A 24,687-nucleotide genomic window follows, 5' to 3' on the forward strand; every position below is an offset into this window, starting at 1 on the left:
AGGAAAAGAGGCTCTAATTAGGACTTCGGAATGCAAAAGTGATAACCATATCCTTGAGAAAAGACTACCTGTCTAGCTCAACGTCAACATTTGAGTTATGACTTAAAGCAGTTGTTTTCCAGACACTTACACACAAACACCTCCGTTTATGGTCAAGATGAGCTCTCCTGACTTAGCACACACACACAGAGACAGGAAGGAGGAATATAAAACTGATGGTTTGGCTTCTCCAAGTTACGAGTCCTTCATTTTTTTTACCTAGGTTTCTCCGGGTACTGCAGACCTGTTTGAATGACGCTCGCTTGTAATAAAGCAACTTTTTGTTCAGCTTCGACGTCTCTTTTGATCCAGCCGCACTGCCGTGTAACTGCCCGGGAGGGGGTTACAAGACCAGAAATACACTTCATTACACAGCAAGCTTTCCATCCTTCCATCTTCCTTAAAACTATGCCGTACATATAGCGACTAACGTTAGCTATCATTGAACGTATCAACCTATCCGAACGACAGAAGGACTGCAAATTGCGGTGGCTTCCCTGCGCGTGTGTACCCCACAAGTCATCTTATTTGGTCTAAACGACCATTTTTTTTCAATTTGCAATTGTGAAAAATATAGTCATTTTTTGGTTCAGTCTGTTCTTTCAAACCTCTAATTGTAACATAGCTGGTGGTGTTCTTACATTTTTTTGGTAAAACTTTGAGCCAGTGACAGGCAGCAGATTTAAGTTTAAAAAAAACAAAACGAGTTTGTGTTATTACGATTTTGTTTGTGCGGGTCGATATGGAGCAAAGGTTAATGTGTTTTTCATAACTGGTAGCAATCATAATAGCATTCCGAGCATACGCTTGCTCTATTTGCTGGCTTTGCAGGGAGCTACCTATTTGACTTCATAAATCATTTCTCTGTTTCTGTCCAGATCCTGGCTTTATGTATCATCCAGTTGGAGAGAATACGAGGTTGTCGCTCTTCTGTATTCCTCTTCCTCTTCTGGGTCTTGGCTGTTGTTTGTTCCCTGGTGCCTCTGAGAGCAAAGATCCAGCTGGCCTTGGATGAGGTATGTTTTTATTGTTCAGTTTTTATTCCGATATTTTGGATATGGTACCGATTTTATACGAATTCGAATGTGAGCGTGTTTGTCGGTCTTGGACTCAGTGACCCAAATACCATGCAGTCATATCTAATCATGTGTGCCGCTACCCATGGTCTAGACGCCAGATTCCAGGAGCACAGCTTGAGATATATGCTATGTCAGCAAAGTGTTTGCATTGCATCCTCTAATTCAAACCAAGGTGACCGAACATCAACCGAGTGTAGGAGGACGACACTGCCAATTCTGGTTTCTAAGTTTTCTCTTTCTTCCTGGGGCCTCCTGTGAGACACTGCAATCATTGTTGAATGCGCCTATTTTGGTCCACAAAGGCATGAGTTCGTAGAGTTAACATTTTTTTTGAAATCACACAAACACACGCGCATCCATATTTCTGTTTTATCGCCCTGAGTGTGACATTCCCACACTGCTCGAAAGTGGGGGAGTAATGATGGGTCTCGGATGAATGCTGGTGAGACGTGACAGTGAGGGGTCAGACCGAAAGAACGTCAGCGCTGCGTTTATGGGTCCATGCACCGTAAACACGTTGCCAGATGGGTGGCCATGCGTCCAAATTTTGCAAACTCGCCTCACATTTCAATTCCATTAAAATAAACACACCTTCTTGTTACATCATTTATCTACTGCATTTGTAATTTGTAATTCCAACCTGACACTTCCTCACCCCTGGTCACACATTACATAGTTTGCGGTATTATACTAACACCGGTATACCGATGTTAGTATAATACCGCGATACTAATGAATCATCTTCGGTACTATACCGCCTCTGAAAAGTACCGGTAGTGATTATTACATTTTAACAGAAGTCGTCACGTCATGTCATTGCTGGTTTTACGAGCAGAGGAGCATGTTCGGAAGCGCACACACACAGAGTACTTACAAGCAGACACAGTGTGTAGACAGAAAAAGGAGAACGGACGCATTTTGGCTTAAAAACTAACAATAAAGGTGAAGTTATAACACTCAAACGCCCACCTGAAGAGGTGCTTTAAGACGTGGCTAAAGTTCAGCCGCAGTCGGCAGTGTTTTAGCTACTTCTAAATCACTAATCCTTGTCACATGCTTCACTACACACCGTAGCTCACCGGCGTCTAAATGTAAACAAATGCCATGGGTGGATCTACACCTGACATCCACTGTAATGATACCAAAGTACAGGAGCGTATCTAGTCGATACTACTATGATTATGTCGATATTTTTTGGCATCACAACATCTTCTTTCGTTTTTAAAAAATGTATATTATGTTTATAAACTCGGGAAATATGTCCCTGGACACATGAGGACTTTGAATATGACCAATGTTTGATCCTGTAACTACTTGGTATCGGATTGATACCCAAATTTGTGGTATCATCCAAAACTAATGTAAAGTATCAAACAACAGAAGAATAAGTGATTATTACATTTTAACAGAAGTGTAGATATAACATGTTAAAAGAGAAAGTAAGAAGATATTAACAGTAATTGAACAAGTAGATTAATAATTAATTTTTAATTTTGACAAAATAATAGAACGGAAAATGACACAATATGTTACTGCATATTTCAGCTGCTAAATTAGGAGCCTATGTTTGCTTACTTACTACCAGAGGTGGGTAGTAACGCGCTACATTTACTCCGTTACATCTACTTGAGTAACTTTTGGGATAAATTGTACTTCTAAGAGTAGTTTTAATGCAACTTACTTTTACTTTTACTTGAGTATATTTATAGAGAAGAAACGCTACTTTTACTCCGCTACTTTTATCTACATTCAGCTCGCTACTCGCTACTAATTTTTATCGATCTGTTAATGCACGCTTTGTTTGTTTTGGTCTGTCAGACAGACCTTCAAAGTGCCTGCGTTACTGGTGACGTTTCACTCCGTTCCACCAATAAAATGCAGTCACTAGTGACGTTTGACTCCGTTCCACCAATCAGATGCAGTCACTGGTGACGTTGGACCAATCAAACAGAGCCAGGCGGTCACATGACCTGACTTAAACAAGTTGAAAAACTTATTGGGGTGTTACCATTTAGTGGTCAATTGTACGGAATATGTACTGTACTGTGCAATCTACTAATACAAGTTTCAATCAATCAATCAAAAGTGTGAAGGAAAAAAGACACTTTTTTATTTCAAACGTACATCCCATCACAAGCCTAAAGACTGACTGCACAGTTCCTGTCTTCACAATAAAAGTGTCGCTCCATCGCGCCTGCGCTTTCAAAATAAGAGTCTCCGAAAGCCAGCGCAAACAAGCTAGCAAGCCTCGGAATTTGCCGCCAATGTATTTCTTGTAAAGTGTGTGAAAACGAATATGGAAGCTGGACAAATAAGATACCAAAAACCAACCACTTTCATGTGGTATTAGACAGAAAGGAGGAACTTTTTTTCTCCTGCATTTGAAAACGTGGACGTTAAGCACTGCTGTCTGATTACAATCAATGCAAGTCATCAGAATCAGGTAATACACCAACTTATATTCTTGTCAACATGAAAGAAAGGAATCTATATGTGTTAAACATGCATGTATATTCATTAAAACACCTTTAACATGTAAACAAAAACGGCAAAATAAATAAATATAAATGATATACTGTATATATCAATGTATGTGTATATATGTATATATATATATATATATATATATATATATATATATATATATATATATATGATATGTGTGTGTATGTTACTCATCAGTTACTCAGTACTTGAGTAGTTTTTTCACAACATACTTTTTACTTTTACTCAAGTAAATATTTGGGTGACTACTCATTACTTTTACTTGAGTAATAAATCTCTAAAGTAACAGTACTCTTACTTGAGTACAATTTCTGGCTACTCTACCCACCTCTGCTTACTACTAGAAGACAAGTTGTCTCGTATATTCACTATTTTATTTAAGGACAAACTTGCAATAAGAAACATATGTTTAATGTACCCCAAGATTTCTTGTTAAAGGGGAACATTATCACAATTTCAGAATTGTTAAAACCATTAAAAATCAGTTCCCAGTGGCTTATTATATTTTTCGAAGTTTTTTTCAAAATTTTACCCATCACGCAATATCCCTAAAAAAAAGCTTCAAAGTGCCTGATTTTAACCACCCGTCCATTTTCCTGTGACGTCACATAGTGAAGCCAACACAAACAAACATGGCGGAAAGAACAGCAAGCTATAGCGACATTAGCTCGGATTCAGACTCGGATTTCAGCGGCGTAAGCGATTCAACAGATTACGAATGTATTGAAACGGATGGTTGTAGTGTGGAGGCAGGTAGCGAAAACGAAATTGAAGAAGAAACTGAAGCTATTGAGCCATATCGGTTTGAACCGTATGCAAGCGAAACCGACGAAAACGACACGACAGCCAGCGACACGGGAGAAAGCGAGGACGAATTCGGCGATCGCCTTCTAACCAACGATTGGTATGTGTTTGTTTGGCATTAAAGGAAACTAACAACTATGAACTAGGTTTACAGCATATGAAATACATTTGGCAACAACATGCACTTTGAGAGTGCAGACAGCCCAATTTTCATCAATTAATATATTATGTAGACATACTCTCATGTCAGCAGGCCAGGGAAGCTAGGGTTGATATTCTTCTCTTGACGGTGTGAGCCAAGACATCCAGGGGGTTTAGCTCGCTCATCTGCGGGAACAAACTGCCGCCATTTCTTGCCGTGCTACCGAGGCCTGCCGTGCTACCGAGGCCCTTTGTCCCTGAATTGCTCACACACTCCGGCAGATTCAATGGGGGTCTGGCGGCAGATTTCTTTGACTTTATCGTTGGAAATGCATCTGCTTTGAGTGTCGCAGGATATCCACACTTTCTTGCCATCTCTGTCGTAGCATAGCTTTCGTCGGTAAAGTGTGCGGAACAAACGTCCAATTTCTTGCCACTTTCGCATCTTTGGGCCACTGGTGCAACTTGAATCCGTCCCTGTTCGTGTTGTTACACCCTCCGACAACACACCGACGAGGCATGATGTCTCCAAGGTACGGAAAACAGTCGAAAAAACGGAAAATAACAGAGCTGATTTGACTCGGTGTTTGAGAAAATTGCGGATTGCTTCCCGATGTGACGCCACGTTGTGACGTCATCGCTCCGAGAGCGTATATTAGAAAGGCGTTTAATTCGCCAAAATTTACCCATTTAGAGTTCGGAAATCGGTTAAAAAAATATATGGTCTTTTTTCTGCAACATCAAGGTATATATTGACGCTTACATAGGTCTGGTGATAATGTTCCCCTTTAAAATAAAGCCAATAATGAAACTTTTTGTGGTTCCCTTTATTTAGAAAAGTATCAAAGTACCGGTACAGAAAAGTATCGAAATAATTTTGGTACCGGTACCTTGGGGATAGGTTGATTGGTAACACTAGTGTGTGAATGTGAGTGTGAATGTTGTCTGTCTATCTGTGTTGGCCCTGCGATGAGGTGGCGACTTGTCCAGGGTGTACCCCGCCTTCCGCCCGAATGCAGCTGAGATAGGCTCCAGCGACCCCCCGCGACCCCAAAAGGGACAAGCGGTAGAAAATGGATGGATGTATGTTAAAAGTGTTCAACTTGCGCAACAGTGTTAAAAACTAATGGTGATTGTTGACCCTGGTACAAAATACAGGAAAAAACACGTGCTCTCCAAAAAAAATGAATGAAACAAAAATAAAGAGGTGCACGGCAAAAAGTGTACTCAAAGAAAAAGTAAGGCCAGCAACACTCGTGTTCTTCTTATAATTTTAATATAAACTTTTTATGTAAATACAAAACTTCGTCAGTGTGCAATTTACTAACAGGAAGTGATGCACTTAAATAGTCACATGTGATAGAATAAATCAAGAAAAACTTCAAAAATGAAAGTGCACAAATAGACAAAATGGAAAATTGTACAAAATAAATCAAAGACTCAGTGCAGTATCATAGGTAAACAAAGTAATACTATAATTTAAAAAAAATGTGTGGACAACCATTATAACCCTTGGCCTTTCTTACTTGACCTATATTTCTACCGCCCACACTTACCATTTTTGACCTTGTTTGTCTATATGTGGACCCGATCAACTCATTCTCTTTATATCCCTTTCTGGGCACAGCACCATATACCGTTCTGGGAAAATTGCTTTAGTGTTTGCCATGGCTGTGGATTCCATACATGCTGCTGCACAACAAACTAGCTGTGGCTACGGCACTTGCCCAAAAGAATACATGTGCCAAAACAAACAGCTTCTGCACTTTAAGAATAGCATCTCCTGCAGCTACAGTGCAGACAAATAAGGGTATTAATATCCCAGCTGTTCATTTAAAGTCAGATGGCGTTGATTAACACCACAATTTCCCTTTTTAGGCTTGTCTCTCAGCATAAAGGGCGTGTTAGAACAGGGGTGTCAAACTCATTTTAGATGAGGGTCCACATGGAGAAAAGTGGGCCGGACTGGTAAAATCACGGCACGATAACTTAAAAATGAAGACAATTTCAGATGGTTTTCTTTGTTTAAAAATGGAACACGCACATTCTGAAAATGTACAAAATCATAATGTTGTTGGGGTTTTTTTTTTACACTTACATGTTGCGGTTAATAGTAGGGGTGTGGCAAAAAATCGTTTCGAATTCGAATCGCGATTCTCACGTTGTGCGATTCAGAATCGATTCTCTTTTTTTTTAAATCGATTTATTTTTATTTATTACTTTTTTTTTTAATCTTTTTTTTTTGTTTGTTTGGTTTTTTTTTTAAATTAATCAATCCAACAAAACAATACACAGCAATACCATAACAATGCAATCCAATTCCAAAACCAAACCCGACCCAGCAACACTCAGAACTGCGATAAACAGAGCAATTGAGAGGAGACACAAACACGACACAGAACAAACCAAAAGTAGTGAAACAAAAATGAATATTATCAACAACAGTATCAATATTAGTTACAATTTCAACCTAGCAGTGATTAAAAATCCCTCATTGACATTATCATTAGACATTTATAAAAAATTAAAAAAAAGAACAATAGTGTCACAGTGGCTTACACTTGCATCGCATCTCATAAGTTTGACAACACACTGTATCCAATATTTTCACAAAGATAAAATAAGTCATATTTTTGGTTCATTTAATAGTTAAAACAAATTTACATTATTGCAATCAGTTGATAAAACATTGTCCTTTACAATTATGAAAGCTTTTTACAAAAATCTACTATTCTGTTTGCATGTCAGCAGACTGGGGTGAATCCTGCTGAAATCCTATGTATTGAATGGATAGAGAATCCTTTTGAATCGGAAAAAAAAATTGCTGTTGAACCGAGAATCGTGTTGAATTGAAAAAAAATCTATTTTGAATTGAATCGTGGGACACCCAAAGATTCACAGCCCTAGTAAATAGTATTCTATCTTTATTTGTCGTTATTTATACTTTCTGAATGTATTATGTGATAATGTTCATCAGTCAACTCAATGGTGTTAATTATTAATCTATCAAGATAAAAAATAATATCAAAATAAAATTACAGGATGTTATTTATGTAGTTTGCTCATTTTCCTCGATTGGTGCACTAACATCATGTGGTTTATTTTTTTGTACATATGTAGCTTAATCTACAAAGATACAAATAATTGCTTTTGCGACATCTAGTGGACACATTTAGAACAGCAGTGTCTTTCATTCAAAAATGTCAGCTCATATTTATATCCCGCGGGCCGGATTAAACCTGTTCACGGGCCGTGCTTTTGACACCCCTGTGTTAGAATATTGCTTAAGAGCATTGGGTCTGAAGTGTGATTTATGGTCTTATTGCTCTATAACCCATATATGGTGTGTAAGAGTGGGGAACATCAGTGAAGTTCCTATAATGCTATGACTGTGGTAAAAGTCCACACAAAGCCAAAATGAAGATGAATGACAGACAGGATGTTGGGCAATTTTTTCAAGCAATACTTCTAAAGATCTCCATAAGCGCCAACAGAATACAGCTGATGCGGATAAAAAAGTGACAGTTATATAACGTCAGTTCATCAGTGGCTTTGACTAAGAAAACGTGCCTGGAATAGGTTACACCGAATAAACTCACTGACTTGTGCGCTGCTAAAATTGGTGTTTACTTACTCCACAGGGCATTGCCTCCGATACGGTGCGATATCTGGCCTTCTTCTCCTACTTCGCCATCCAACTGGTCCAGCTCTTCTTGTGCTGCTTTGCCGACCTGCCTCCTGTGGGGGAAAATGTCTGGGGAAAGGTAGGAAGAGGAGAATACATCCCACTTCTGCCAACCTGTGCATCCATCCTGCGGTTTAGAACTTTTGTTTGCAGGACCTCCCGCCTTTTGGAGGCAATGACGTGATTCACCTCCTATGAGGAAAGTGTGAACTATGTGTTAGTTTTGTCCTCCTGCATACCATCAGCCTGACACGTGTGTTTCAACTTCCAGTGGACCCTCTTTCTCTCTGGCCACCAGCACGACAAGCCTATAAACCCACTTGTAGCTCATTTTTTATTGGGTTTAAATTATGATTAAGATATATTATTTATTTACCATACATTCCGGGCTACAGGGAGTATTAAAGCGGCACCCACCAAATTTTAAAAGAAATAAATATTTTTATGTATATTATTTTGCACTAGACCAGGGGTCGGCAAACCGCGGCTCTAGAGCCGCATGCGGCTCTTTAGCGCCGCCCTAGTGGCTCTCTGGAGCTTTTTCAGAAATGTATGAAAAATGGAAAAAGATGAGGGGAAAACAATCTATTTTTTGTTTTAATATGGTTTCTGTAGGAGGACAAACATGACACAAACCTCCCTAATTGTTATAAAGCACACTGTTTATATTAAACATCCTTCACTGATTCGAGTATTTGGCGAGTGCCGTTTTGTCCTACTAATTTTGGCGGTCCTTGAACTCACCGTAGTTTGTTTACATGTATAACTTTCGAGGACGTGTTTTATGCCACTTCTTTTTCTGTCTCATTTTGTCCACCAAACTTTTAAGGTTGTGCATGGAAGGTGAGTTTTGTTGATGTTATTGACTTGTTGGAGTGCTAATCAGACATATTTGGTCACTGCATGACTGCAAGCTAATCGATGCTAACATGCTATTTAGGCTAGCTATATGTACATATTGCATCATAATGCCTCATTTGTAGCTATATTTGAGGTCATTTAGTTTCCTTTAAGTCCTCTTAATTAAATTTATATCTCATGACACACTATCTGTATGTAATATGGCTTTTAATTTTTTGCGGCTCCAGGCAGATTTTTTTTTGTATTTTTGGTCCAATATGGCTCTTTCAACATTTTGGGTTGCCGACCCCTGCACTAGACCATGAGCCGCAAATATATACGGTACAAAAGATTTTGTGAATGTTTATTTACAAAACCCAAAACCAGTGATGTAAATCGTGAATAAAAACAGAATACAATGATTTGCAAATAATTTTCAACTTATGTTCAATTAAATAGACTGCAAAGACAAGATATTTAATGTTCCAACTGAGAAACTAAATTTTTTGTTTTGCAAATATTCATTACCTTGGAAATTAAAGGCAGCAACACATTGCAAAAAAGTTGGCACAGGGGCATTTTTACCGCTGTGTTACATGGCCTTTCCTTTTAACAACACTCAGTAAATGTTTAGGAACTGAGGAGACCAATTTTTGAAGCTTTTCAGGTGGAATTATTCCCCATTCTTGCTTGATGTACAACTTAAGTTGTTCAACAGTCCGGGGTCCCCGTTGTGGTATTTTACGCTTCATAATGCGCCACACATTTTCAATGGGAGACAGGTCTGGACTACAGGCAGGCCAGTCTAGTACCCGCACTCTTTTACTATGAAGCCAAGCTGTTGTAACGCGTGCAGAATGTGGCTTGGCATTGTCTTGCTGAAATAAGCAGGGGCGTCCGTGAAAAACACATATGTTTTTGCAACATATGTGCTCCAAAACCTGTATGTACCTTTCAGCATTATCGGTGTCTTCACAGATGTGTAAGTTACCCATGCCTTGGGTACGAATACACCCCCATACCATAACAGATGCTGACTTTTGAACTTTGCGAAGTGTCACTTCACATCCGTCATGTTTCTATACGCGGCCTTCACTTTAAAATGTAATTAATCAAACAATACTTTGTATTAGGATTGTACAGTATATCGGTATTAGTATAGTACCGTGATACTAATGAATCGTATTCGGTACTATACTGCCTCTGAAAAGTACCGTGTTTTTTTTTTATATCACAACATCTTCTTTTGTTTTTTTTAAATGTATATTATTATGTATTATGTATATTTATTATAAACTCAGGAAATATGTCCCTGGACACATAAGGACTTTAAATATGACCAATGTATGATCCTGTAACTACTTGGTATTGGTTTGATACCCAAATTTGTAGTATCCTCCAAAACTAATGTAAAGTATCAAACAACAGAAGAATAAGTGATTGTTACATTTTAACAGAAGTGTAGATAGAACATGTAAAAGAGACAATAAGCAGATATTAACAAGTAGATTAATAATTAATTTTCTACCGCTTGTCCTTAATAATTTTGACAAAATAATAGAACGATAAATGACACAATATGTTACTGCATATGTCAGCAGGCTAAATTAGTAGCCTTTGTTTGCATATTTACTACTAAAAGACATATTGTCTTGTATGTTCACTATTTTATTTAAGGACAAACTTGCAATAAGAAACATATGTTTAATGTACCCTAAGATTTTTTGTTAAAATAAAGCCAATAATGCAAGTTTTTGTGGTCCCCTTTATTTAGAAAAAAATGGCGAAAATTAGCGGAAAAATGTTGGTACCGGTACCAAAATATTGGTATCGGGACAACACTACTCTGTATTGTTGTTGAACTTTCCAGTGGTGTGGAACTGCACGGCGTCATACTTAGGGTGTTCCTGATATTCTACCCACTAAACCGCCTCCTCCGGGGCAACGAAAATCAGCCCTCATCAATTAAAGACAGCCGTGATGTAATATTTCCCTAGTGATAAACCATAAAAACAGCTGGAAAAGTCCCTAACCGATTCCTGGCCGGCTGTGCGGCGTAAAAGCCACAGACTGGTGTGGTGGACGCACCCACCGGTTGCCCCGTGGTGTGTCCTCCTCTTCTCCATCCGCTCCTCTCCAGTTATGGTTACTTACAGTAAGAGAGGAAGTGGAGGATGAAGCACTGGAGTGTTGGTCATGAAAAGAGCAAATAGCCTGGTGAGGGGGTGGCAGGATGTAGGGAGACAACATATATGCGTGAAGACAAACGTTGTGTGTGTGCATGTATAGGACGGTTTGCGATGACACATTTCCGCTCTGTCTGCCGCTCTCCACCTCAAAACGTCATTTTTACTCTGTGCTAACACTGGCCTCTATTTATGCTGACTTGTGGCAGCTCATGGTCTGCACTCTGCACCACCTGATGTTTGCCTTTCATAAATACACTCTTAACGCATCCGTCAAAAAAAAGGCGCGCAACTTTGCAGTGATCTGAGGCCGGGAAAACAAGAGTCAGTCTGGTTTTAATTCTGTTGCAGAATCCTTGCCCTGTGAAAGACGCTTCGTTTCTGTCTAAGATCCTCTTCTGGTGGTTTACTGGGTAAGGTCCTTAAAACCACCTCTATTTGAGCCCACAAGTGACTCACCCCAGCAACATGTTGCGCTTGTTTACGTGTGTGTGTTTTCTGTTGATGATTGTGCTTGTGAATCATCTCCACTTTCAGACTTGTTGTGAAGGGCTATCGCACTCCCCTAGCGGCGGAGGACCTGTGGACGTTGAGAGAGGAAGACACGTCACACAAAATCATCTCTGAGCTGCAGGAGGACTGGACGGCCGAATGTGCCAAAATTCAAAAGTGAGACCGCTTGATTGCTCCGTGCATAGATAGATAGATAGATGGATAGATTAGTGTTTTTCAACCACTGCTAGTGTGCCGTGAGATACAGTCGGGTGTGCCGTGGGAGATTATCTAATTTCACCTATTTGGTTTAAAAATATTTTTTGCAAACAAATAATTATAGTCTGCAAATTATGTGTTGTTGTTTAGTATCGGTGCGATCTAGAGCTTGGCAGAATAACCGTGTAATACTCTTCCATATCAGTAGGTGGCAGCCGGTAGCTAATTGCTTTGTAGATGTCGGAAACAGCGAGAGGCAGTGTGCAGGTAAAAAGGTGTCTAATGCTTAAACCAAAAATAAACAAAAGGTGAGTGCCCCTAAGAAAAGGCATTGAAGGTTAGGGATGGCTATGCAGAACGAAACTCAAACTGAACTGGCTACAAAGTAAACAAAAACAGAATGCTGGACGACAGCAAAGACTTACTGTGGAGCAAAGACGGCATCCACAATGTACATCCGAGCATGACATTACACTCAACAATGTCCCCACAAAGAAGGATAAAAACAACTGAAATATTCTTGATTGCTAAAACAAAGTAGATGTGGGAAATATCGCTCAAAGGAAGACATGAAAAATACCAAAAAAAAAGAGAAAAAGCCACCAAAATAGGAGCGCAAGACAAGAACTAAAACACTACACACAGGAAAACAGCAAAAAAACTCAAAATAAGTCACGGCGTGATGTGACAGGTCGTGACAGTACACCTACTTTGAGACAAGAGCTATAGTGATGCATGGTTGGTTATGGTTTAAATTCATATCCAACAATTGCGACAATGACTTTTTACTGTCAACTGAGTTTCGTTTTTTTAATGATTTCTGCTGGTGGTGTGTGCCTCCGGATTTTTTCAATGCAAAAAAATGTGCCTTGGCTCAAAAAAGGTTGAAAAACACTGAGATATATAGTACTTTATTGATTCCTTCTGGAGAGTTCCCTCAGCAAACATTCAATTCCAGCAGCAGTGTACAGAACAGAGATTGAATTTAAAAAGTAAATAATAAATAATGGGGGTTTTTGTTATTGTTTGCATCCCCCTGTCCTCCTATTAACCCCCCCCCCCCCCCCCCCTCCCCATCCCCCCCATAGAGGAGTTGTACAGTCTGATGGATGGCGTGTGGGACAAAGGAGTTTTTGAGTCTATTAGTCCTGCACTTGGGATTAAGCAGTCTAGCACTGAACAGGCTCCTCTGGCTACTGATAACAATATGCAGAGGGTGACTGGCATCATCCAGGATGCTCACTAGTTTTTCCACAGTCCTCTTCTCTGCCACCGTCACCAGAGAGTCCAGTTTTATTCCGATTGTAGAGCCGGCCCGCCTGATCAGTTTCTCCATTCTGGAGCTGTCCTTCTTAGATGTAGTGCCCCCCCCCCCCAGCACACTACGATGTATAGAACAGAACACTGGCAACCACAGACTGGTAGTACATCCACAAGAGTTTTTGCAAATGTTGGGAGCGCAGCCTCCTCAGGAAGTACAGCCTGCTCTGTCCTTTCCTGTACAAGTGGTCCGTGTTAACAGTCCAGTCCAGCTTGTTATCCACCCACACACCGAAGGACTTGAATGAGTCCACGGTCTGTACCTCGACTCCTTCGATCACAATAGGTTGTGACCTTGGACTCGACCTCCAAAAGTCAATGACCAGCTCTTTAGTCTTTGACGGATTGAGCTGCAAGAGGTATCAACACGGTCGCAGGTACAGATGCAAAAACACCGACATGAACCTAACTCACATCTTCAAACTTTGTCCCGGTTAACAGTACACAGACTTTGAACATTGTCGGTCTCCATGCCAGTGATTAGATAATTATGATGTCATCAAACCCTAACGACATAATCTTATTTTCCCAGAAGGCCTAAAGGACACAAGGACAAGGGTGTCCAAAGTGCGGTCCAAGTTCCGCAGCACATTATAAAAATTAAGAAAAATAGGGTAAAATGTGGTGAAAAAACGCTGAAATGTTGATAGTAAAAAACTTTTACTTTTGAGATTATCTATCCTGCTGTATTTACCGTATTTTCCGGACTATAAGACACACTTAAAATCATTTTTTCCCCTCAAAAACTCGACAGTGCGCCTTATAACCCGGTGCGCCTAATGTAAAGAATACGTTTGGTTGAGCTTACTCATCAAAGCAGTTTTACTTGGTACATGGTGTAATGATAAGTGTGACCAGTAGATGGCAGTCAAACATAAGAGATAAGTGTAGACAGCACTATGATGGCAATATGACTCAAGTAAAAAATACCAACATTTTAAATGTTCCATTGAAAATATAGAACATTACATACGGCACTCAAAAATCTATCAAAATGTTTTAGTACGACTTTGGTAAGCTATGAACCTGCACGGCTTGAAGGATTGTCGGCGCATTAAACATACGGTTTTTATTATGGTGTGTGTATAAGGTAAGACATATTATCTGGCATTTTGTTTCGCAATATTATGCAAAAGCAACTTTTCTTACCTTCTGGTACCTGCTGATCTACATTTGGGATCTGTAGAAGTCCTGAAAAATTGCGCGCGTCCGCGAGTCGATAAGGTTCTTCTTTTTCCTCTATCTTCTTGTTATGGGACATTCATCCTCCGCTGTTGCCATTTCTAATATAAAGTAGTGTAAAGTTCTTACTTATATCCGTCAGTAAACTCGCCATGAAAGTGCTAAAACATACCGGTGTAGTGAGTTTACATTATTCCCCCAAGGAACTTTAGTTATTAAAGTTCCGGTTGGACGGTTTTTCCCGGGACACATTTCCTGTGTTGTTGTTTCCGGATGAGAAGATGCTGCTCCGTTATTGATTTAAGCAAAGTCTGAATGTCATCAAAACATTTAGCTCCAACTTTTGATACTGCTTCCACTCCCGTCCTTGCACGCTACACCGCTACAACAAAGATGACGGGGAGAAAACGCTGTCGAAGGTGAGCCACGTAAATAAGACCGCCCACAAAACGGCGCATCCGGAAGCGACTGTCAGAAAGCGGCTTGAAGATTATCTGTAAAACATAATCTATGCAACATTTTGACAAAAGAACCGGTATTACATGTTATGTAGACCACAAGGAAGTGTTTTACATTTAGAAAAGAAAAATAATAATATGACTCGTTGAATGCGCCCTAATGCACATAATATATGAAAAAAGATCAAAAATAGACCATTCATCGGCAGTGCGCCTTATAATCCGGTGCGCTCTATGGTCTGTAAAATACGGTAGTTGTTTTTCTATTATTATTTTGGTATGTACATAGTAAATCTGCATTCTTCTCCTCTTGGTCAACGTGCTCGGATTATGTAACCTCATGCTTACTCTGTTGCGATTGGTCACCTCTACCCCAAAACGGTATTATAGAATCAGGGGTCAAACTGTGCTCTGTCCACGACACATCTATTTATGGATTTGCGAGTGCAAAGGAGCGGTGACCGTGAGGTGGGTCTTTAGCTCCCTTTAGAATACGAAAAAAATATTTGCATTGTTGACTTACTCCAGTTTAGGTACACAATTCTTACCTCTGGATAAAACACTTCCTGGCTGCCATTTCCAAGAAAAAGCAAATCATGATACTGATGTGAGAAATTCAAAATATCTCAAGAAATATTTTTGTACCGAACTATTCACGAGATTCAGGAGCGGCATAAAAATTAATTCAGGAATGACTTAAAAACACACCAACCTCATGATTTGGCACTTATATGTCGTGGAGAACAAGAGTATCTTTTAAAAATCTACACAGAGGCAGGTAAAGTAGCCAACAATTGTACTTAAGTTGGAGAACCATTACTTTAGAGTAATTTGACTCTATTAAAAGTAAAACGTTTGGTAACACTTTAGTTTGGGGAACATATTCTAAGTGACAAAGACTTAATTTTAATTTAGAGTTATTTGGACACTAAGGGAACATATTCAAAGTAATTAAGACTTAAGGGTTGGGGTTAGGGTAAGGGTTATTGTAGTTTTATGTTTTGTTTTAACAGACCATATTCATTAAGTGGTATTAAAGGGAGAATCATATACAAGTACTAATAAGCAATAATTCTGAGTTTATTGAGGGAATACTCTTAGTTAATGGTTTACTGGTTGTATAATAAGGCCATGCAGAATAAGCCATTAATAAGTACTTAATAATGACTAATTAAGAGCCAATATGTTACTAATTTGCATGTTAATAAGCAACTAATTAATGGTGAATATGTTCCCCATACTAAAGTGTTACCAAACATTTATATATATATAAATGTGTGTATGTATATATATATATATATATATATATATATATATATATATATATAAAATAATTAATATAATATAATATATATATATATAAATAAAAAATAATTAATTAAGTAAGACTAAGTAATCAGTGAAAAAACTACTCAAGTACTGACTAACTGGTGAGTAACTTGGGATTTATTAAATAGTTATTTTTTAATTGTACTTGCACAACAACCGTAGTTAGTGTGTGTGTGTGTGTGTGTGTGTGTGTGTGTGTGTGTGTGTGTGTGTGTGTGTGTGTGTGTGTGTGTGTGTGTGTGTGTGTGTGTGTGTGTGTGTGTGTGTGTGTGTGTGTGTGTGTGTGTGTGTGAGAAAGACAAAGAGACAATACTATAGCATGCACTACAAAATATGCACATTTTACAGTCACTTATGACTTTATAACAAGGCTTACGTTAGCATATGTGCAGCTAACACATAAAAAAAACAAACATCTATAATTTACCGGAACATGTTTCCTCTAGTTGAAACAGATGACCGTGTATGATACAAATGTTCTTTTTCATAGTTTTTAAGTAAACATTGAGGAGTTGTGCTGCCTCGTCTGAAGTCATATACTACAACATATGCACATTTTACAGTCACTTGCGACGTAACAGGGCTAATCATTGTTTATGCACAGCTAAAGCATAGAAGACATCTACCAAAACATGTTTTCTCTAGTTGGACGTGGAATTCGTGTAGGCTGGAAAGGGAACATTAAGACCGACACAGATGACAGCGCATGGTATAAATGTTGTTTTTTAGTTTCTAAGTAAACATTAAAGAGTCGTGCTGCCTCGTCTGACGTCATGTCTCTTTTTACAGAAGTGGAATTAAACACCACTTGCACTTAAATTGGATTGGGGAAACAGAGTCATGTGACAATGCCCGCTGGAAGAAGTATCTTTAACAAGCCAAAAGAATGTGTCTTTGTAAGCATTAATCAATAGATTAATAATTAATATTATGATGATATGAATAAATGTGGCGATTGGAATGAATCTCAAGGTAACGGTGTAAAAGTAGAGTTTCTTCTTCAACAAAAAGTAAAAAGTGTGTTGCAATAAAACTACTCTGAAAAGTACAATTTATCCAAAAAGTTACTTAAGTAAATATAGTGGAGTAAATGTATATCCACTTTTGCATATACATAAGTCTCAACATTTAAAAATGTAGAATAGGCCCCTTTAACAATGTTTTTTATCCATTTTACAAAATCAATTGGCAACACTTTAGTATGGGGAACATATTCACCATTAATTAGTTGCTTATTAACAAAGACTTAATTTAGAGTTATTTGGACACTATAAGGCAGTGGTTCTCAAATGGGGGTACACGTACCCCTGGGGGTACTTGAAGGAATGCCAAGGGGTACGTGAGATTTTTTTTAAATATTCTAAAAATAGCAACAATTCAAAAATCCTTTATAAATATAAATAAAAATATATCTTTTTTTCCAAATAGTTCAAGAAAGACCACTACAAATGAGCAATATTTTGCACTGTTATACAATTTAATAAATCAGAAACTGATGACATAGTGCTGCATTTTACTTCATCTCTTTTTTTCAACCAAAAATGCTTTGCTCTGATTAGGGGGTACTTGAATTTTTTTTAAAAACACAGGGGGTACATCACTGAAAAAAGGTTGAGAACCACTGCTATAAGGGTTAGGGTTAGGGTTAGGGTTACTAATAGGCAATAATTAAAGTTAAAGTACCAAAGATTGTCACACACACACACTAGGTGTGGCAAAATTATTCTCTGCATTTGACCCATCGTCCTTGATCACCCCCTGGGAGGTGAGGGGAGCAGTGAGCAGCAGCAGTGGCCGCGCCCGGGAATCATTTTTGGTGATTTAACCCCCAATTCCAACCCTTGATGCTGGGAACACTCTTAGTTAATGGCTTACTGGTTGTATAATAAGGCCATGCAGAATAAGGCATAAGTACTTGATACTGACTAATTAAGAGCCAATACGTTACTAATTTGCATGTTAATAAGCAACTAATTAATGGTGAATATGTGTTCCCCATACTAAAGTGTTACCAATCAATTGTATAAAACATCAAAGTAACCCTGCATCCTATGATTTTTCAGTATGCAGTTACAAACAATTTTTTTATTGTTTTTTATTTGTTAATAAGGTTAACTCTCAGTGTTAATGAATGGCTCTGGCAGATTGTGCTTGTGCTTAGATTACAATTTATATAAAGATGGAACCAATGTGTTTTTTATAGGCCGCAGCATCAGATGCCATGTGTGTTGTTACCATATTTGTTTCCATGACAGGCAGGAGAAGGCCCTGACGTCAGGTGTGGCACTGGGGAGCAGGTTGCCTGACCAAGCTCAGCTCCTCAGGAAGCTTCACAAGGAGCAGAGCTCTGGTTTCTTCCTGCTCAGAACTCTGGCACGCAAGTTTGGTCCCTACTTCCTGACCGGCACCATGTGTATCATATTCCATGATGCCTTCATGTTCGCCATTCCCCAGGTGTTGAGGTAAGACAAAGCACAGCTGTTTGCTCCTTAATTGTGACGCTTTTTCAATATAGATGCCGCTTTTCATTTAAACCAGTTATGGACAGAGGAATTGGGACGTGTAAAGTGTGGCACCTGGGCTTTTTGAAGACTATTATAAGTTTGAAGAATATTTTTTATGCCAATAAAATATGTAATTTATTTTAAAAAAAAGATGTCATAAATGTTATTATGAATTTTTGTTAATTTCAATAATAAGGTTGCTTGAATCAAATTCAGAATGTCGACAACACCCCCTTTCAAAAATATGAAACGGTCCTTTCCTACAGCAGCAAACCTAACTTGGAACACTTCACTCAACACAGACGTCATAACGTCGTCAAACCTCACCTCCAAGCATTCGCACACAGCGCCAACATTTTGGAACGAGGAGAGGCGGTAGAAGAAAGTTAAACATATAATAAATCTATTTGTGTCAGCATAAGAAAAGGATATGTACAAGTTTCACTTTTGCTTCTAATTGCACATAACTATGGTGCGTTCAGAGACCCTCCGTTAAAGTTACAGAAGCATCAGTAGTTTTTACTGTAAAAACATGGAGAGACTTAACTCCCAGGAGATGCACTCATAATAATATTGTCAAAATAATAATTATGTATTATTATGATTCGTATTGTCCAATGATGATAATTCTACATGTATCAGCAAACACCATATGTAATCATATTTAAGTGAATATTGTGGTAATAAAATGGTAAAAAAAATATCTGTTAACATCTTTTCACACCTTTATTTACACCAAATTTCCTATAGCAACAATTCATCGATTTAATCGATAAATTCGATTAAAAAAATTAAAATGTGTCAAATCGAACCGCTTGCAGTGCCCAAAACCTGAATTAAACGGACAGTTTCCGCATGGCCGCTGCAAAAGAGCACATGAACATGAGTTTTTTTGTTATTCTTATTATTGCACACATTTTAAAAGTGCAATTTTAATGTTGATGATATGCATTTATTAGAAAAGAATAACAAAGGTTATGACAAGCAGAAAAAAAATTATAATATAGAAACTATTTTTCCAGCAATATGTATTAGGCGATAGAGTGTGTTTTATCCGATTACTCGATTAAGGCATGGGTAACTTACACATCTGTGAGGGCACCATTAATGCTGAAAGGTACATACAGGTTTTGGAGCAACATATGTTGCCATCCAAGCAACGTTATCATGGACGCCCCTGCTTATTTCAGCAAGACAATGCCAAGCCACATTCTGCACGTGTTACAACAGCGTTTACAATAGTAAAAGAGTGCGGGTACTAGACTGGCCTGCCTGTAGTCCAGACCTGTCTCCCATTGAAAATGTGTGGCGAAATATGAAGCCTAAAATACCACAACGGAGACCCCCGGACTGTTGAACAACTTAAGATGTACATCAAGCAAGAATGGGAAATAATTCCACCTGAAAAGCTTCAAAAATTGGTCTCCTCAGTTCCCAAACGTTTACTGAGTGTTGTTAAAAGGAAAGGCCATGTAACACAGTGGTAAAAATGCCCCTGTGCAATGTGTTGCTGCCTTTAAATTCTACGTTAATAATTATTTGCAAAAATAAATTAAGTTTCTCAGTTCGAACATTAAATATCTTGTCTTTGCAGTCTATTCAATTGAATATAAGTTGAAAAGGATTTGCAAATCATTCTATTCTGTTTTTATTTACAATTTACACAACGTGCCAACTTCACTGGTTTTGGGTTTTGTAGTTTCCGCATGGCCGCTGTAAAAGAACACATGGCGGTGAACAGCAGAGTTTTTTTTATTGTTATTATTGCACACATTTTAAAAGTGCAATTTTAATGTTGATGATATGCATTTATTAGAAAAATATAACAAAGATTATGACAAGTAGAAAAACATTTGTTTTATAGAAACTATTTTTCCAGCAATATGCTTTAGGTTATAGAGCAGTGGTTCTTAACCTGGGTTCGATGGAACCCTAGGGGTTCGGTGAGTCGGGCTCAGGGGTTCGGCAGAGGTCAAAACACACCCGACTCTACGTGTAAATAAAAACGTCTCCCTATCGGTGTATTATGGATACGACAACAGCAGAAGTCAGACTGATTTGCAAGTGTGTAATTTGTTGTGAGTTTATGCACTGTGTTGGTTTTGTTCTTAGAACAAGGTGATGTTCATGCACAGTTCATTTTCTGCACCAGTAAAAAAACATGGTAACACTTTAGTATGGGGAACATATTCACCATTAATTAGTTGCTTATTAACATGCAAATTAGTAATATATTGGCTCTTAACTAGTCATTATTAAGCACTTATTAATGCCTTATTCGGCATGGCTTATTATAACCCTAACCCTCTAACCCTAACCAAATAACTCTAAATTAAGTCTTTGTTACTTAGAATATGTTCCCCTAGTGTGCAACAAACTCTAAATTAAGTCTTTGTTATTTAGAATATGTTTGCCATACTAAAGTGTTACCAAAAACATAACTTTGTCTTGAATTTGGGAGAAAAAAAAATTTTTATTTTTGTGACTGCGCATATGAAACTGATGGGGTTCGGTACATCCAACAAGGCTAAGAACCACTGTTATAGAGTGTGTTTTATCCGATTACTCGATTAATCGAACAAATTAATCAATAGATTACTCAATTACTAAAATAATCAATTGCTGCAGCACTAATACTAACAATATATATCTCTACTTACTAGATGTTACTTGCATATTATAACTTTCAGGCATGTATTGCGGGTCTGTTGCTGAGTTTATGTTCATTTAGCACCAATGACTACTTAGTTCTTCAGTCTGGTCACTGCCATTCACCGCCTAACTGTTGCCATTACGCTGCCGAGATTTGGTGCCCATTCCTACACGCAAATGAAGCTATTCTGTTGAAATAACAAAAATCAGTGGTGTGGCATATTGCAGTTATGCAATACTTTATATTTAGAAGTAGAAAATGTTGAGTGTGTGTTGCTGAGACACATTTTCACTGCTCTGCATCCCACAAACCGAGTGACAGCGAGTGCACTGTAATGTGTAAGGAATCTGCCAACATCTCCAAACCTCAAGTTGGACTGAAACTACCTGGATTGAACTCATCTGAGAGGATGAAAAGAAAGCCATGTTTTTGTTGTATTGCAGTTATTTGTAGTGCAACAAAAGTGTCACGGGCAAACTCAAGTGTGGCATTGATTTATATACTCACTTGTGTCAATGCCAAGCAAACTAAACAGGTCAAAGCCACCTCTGGCCAGACTGGAATGTTGTTTTTGATGCACAAACACACAATTATTGGAAGTGTTAAATAGGGTCATGGATTTGTAAGGAAGAAGTATAGCAAGCCACAGCCCTTTGCCCTGGTAAGGCACACAATAAAGGGTAGACCGCAATAAGACAGCCTCTCGTTTGGTGTGAGGCCAGGCAATGTTGCGCAACTCAAGCTACTTTGTGTGGCCAGCATTGGACGCTGTTTTTATGCAGAAGATCAATGCCAAATGGAAGAAGAAATACACATTACAAGCACTATGACTGTCAAATCTCATCTGCTTTGCTTTAATTTGAAAATGTGAACTTTCAGAGAAGATCACATTATATATTTTTTCTCTACCTCTGCAGTCTTCTCCTGGACTTTATCAGGGATGAAGATGCTCCATTGTGGAAGGGCTACTTCTACGCTACTTTGATGTTCCTGCTCTCTTGCCTCCAGTCCCTCTTCAACCATCAGTACATGTACACTTGCTTCACAGTGGGAATGAGGGTTAAGACGGCTGTCATGGGCTTAGTTTATAGAAAGGTGAGTGTGTTTTTATCAATAAGCCACATATTTCAAGATACTGTAAGGACAAAAGTTTTAAAAAAAGGTGTATGTACACAATAAGGCAGGGGGTCTCACACTTTTTGGGGTCACGGATCTCTTACAGTAGCAAAAATGTGCCAAAGACTTCCTTATAAGTCAAATTTCACCACACCCAGTGTGTGTGTGACAATCATTGGTACTTTAACTTAACTTTAACTTATAAGCCACATGCCAATTCAAAAATACAGTGGAACCTCGGTTTACAAACTCAATTGGTTCTTGAACAGGGTTTGTAAATAGAAAAGTTGAAGCAAATATCTCCATAAGAAACAATGTAAACATGACTAATGGGTTCCAGCCTTGAAAAAAGTCCATAGTGTAATAAAAGTTTGTAAATTTTGAACACAATATAAATCGCTATACAGTGCTGTATATCAAACAAACATCACAAGGGGGATCAACTTTCTATTTAATAACAAAGTCAAAACAATAACAACTCGCAGAACTGTCTTTATTGTCAGCCGCCTTGCCGACACGCGCACACACTGTCACTAGCCCTGTGGTGTACTCACAGTTTGAAATCACAAAACTCTTTAATTTAACAGCAGGTTGCTACATTGACTATGAATAAAAAATTAAATCCACTTTACCTTGTTGGTTAATTTTCTTGGTGTTCAGCCAAATAATGCAAGGGTTTGTATTTTCTTTGAAGTAATACTGAGCTATCAAAACCACAAAAAATGTCGTAATAAGGCTAAAAAAAAAGCACTTAAAAAGCACACAAAGTAGTAGCTAGCGCCGCTTCCAGACTGGTACCTCTTCTGAAATGATCCGAAACTGCCTGGTATCCTCTCCTTGCAGGCGAAAAAGACAGAGCAGCAGGTCAAATGGTCTAAACAGGCTCTATCTAAAAGCTAGAGTATGTAAATGAGTTTTAAGGTGTACCGTATTTTCCGGGCTATAAGGCGCACTTAAAACCATTTTTTTTTCTCAAAACTGGACAGTGCGCCTTATAACCCGGTGCATCTAATGTACGGAATAATTATGGTTTTCCTTACTGACGTCGAAGCAACTTTATTTGGTACATGGTATAATGATAAGTGTGACCAGTAGATGGCAGTCAAACATAAGATATATATGTAGTCTGCACTATGATTGCAATATGACTCAAGTCAATCAATCAATCAATCAATCAATGTTTATTTATATAGCCCTAAATCACAAGTGTCTCAAAGGGCTGCACAAGCCACAACGACATCCTCGGTACAACACCTTACATTTTATGTGTTCCATTGAAAATATAGAACATTACACACGGCGCTCAAAAATGTATCAAAATGTTTTAATACGACTTTGGTAAGCTATGAAGCCGCACCACTTGATGGATTGTCGGTACCTGCTGATCTGTATTTGGGATCTGCATAAATCCTGGAAAATTGCGCGCGTCCGCCTTTGTAGTTTGTGTCGACCCCGTGGCCGATAAACCTCTTCTTTTTCTCTATTTTCTTGTTATGGGACATTCATCCTCCGCTGTTGCCATTTCTTATGTAAAGTAGTGTAAAGTTCTGACTTATATCTGTCAGTAAACACGCCATGAAAGTGTTAAAACATACCGGTGTAGTGAGTTTACATTATTCACCCAAGGAACTTTAGTTATTAGAAAGTTCTGGTCGGACGGTTTTTCACGGAACACATTTCTGGCCTTGTTGTTGTTTCCGGATGAGAAGATGCTGCTCCGTTATTGATTTAAGCAAAGTCTGAATATCATTGAGACAGTTAGCTCCATCTTTTGACACTTCTTCCACCCCCGTCCTTGCGCGCTACACCGCTACAACAAAGATGACGGGGAGAAGACGCTGCCGAAGGTGAGCCACGTAAATAAGAAAACGGCGAATTCGAAAGCGACTGTCAGAAAGCGGCTTGAAGATGATCTGTAAAACATAATCTATACAACATTTTGACCAAAGAACCACCAATACATGTTATGTAGACCACAAGGAAGTGTTTTACATTTAGAAAAAAATTTATAATAATATGACTCCTTTAATGCACTCTATAATCCGGTGCACCTTATATATGAAAAAAGATCGACAATAGACCATTCATCGGCAGTGCGTCTAATAATCAGGTGTGCCCTATTGTCCGGAAAATAC

The 24,687-nt window shown here is 38.5% G+C and overlaps 1 protein-coding gene across 1 annotated transcript in view; it reads left to right on the forward strand.

Moving 5' to 3' along the window:
- The window catches only part of abcc6a (ATP-binding cassette, sub-family C (CFTR/MRP), member 6a), a 106,258-nt gene that overhangs the window by 50,057 nt on the left and 31,514 nt on the right, over positions 1-24,687 (forward strand). The window contains exons 5-10 of the mRNA XM_072916465.1: positions 918-1,055; positions 8,210-8,332; positions 11,631-11,692; positions 11,817-11,948; positions 18,535-18,741; positions 22,354-22,531. Of these exons, the coding sequence (XP_072772566.1) occupies positions 918-1,055; positions 8,210-8,332; positions 11,631-11,692; positions 11,817-11,948; positions 18,535-18,741; positions 22,354-22,531 (840 nt within the window). The remainder of the gene's footprint in view (positions 1-917; positions 1,056-8,209; positions 8,333-11,630; positions 11,693-11,816; positions 11,949-18,534; positions 18,742-22,353; positions 22,532-24,687) is intronic.

The sequence above is a fragment of the Nerophis lumbriciformis genome, linkage group LG27 (assembly GCF_033978685.3).
Source record: "Nerophis lumbriciformis linkage group LG27, RoL_Nlum_v2.1, whole genome shotgun sequence".
NCBI lineage: Eukaryota > Metazoa > Chordata > Actinopteri > Syngnathiformes > Syngnathidae > Nerophis > Nerophis lumbriciformis.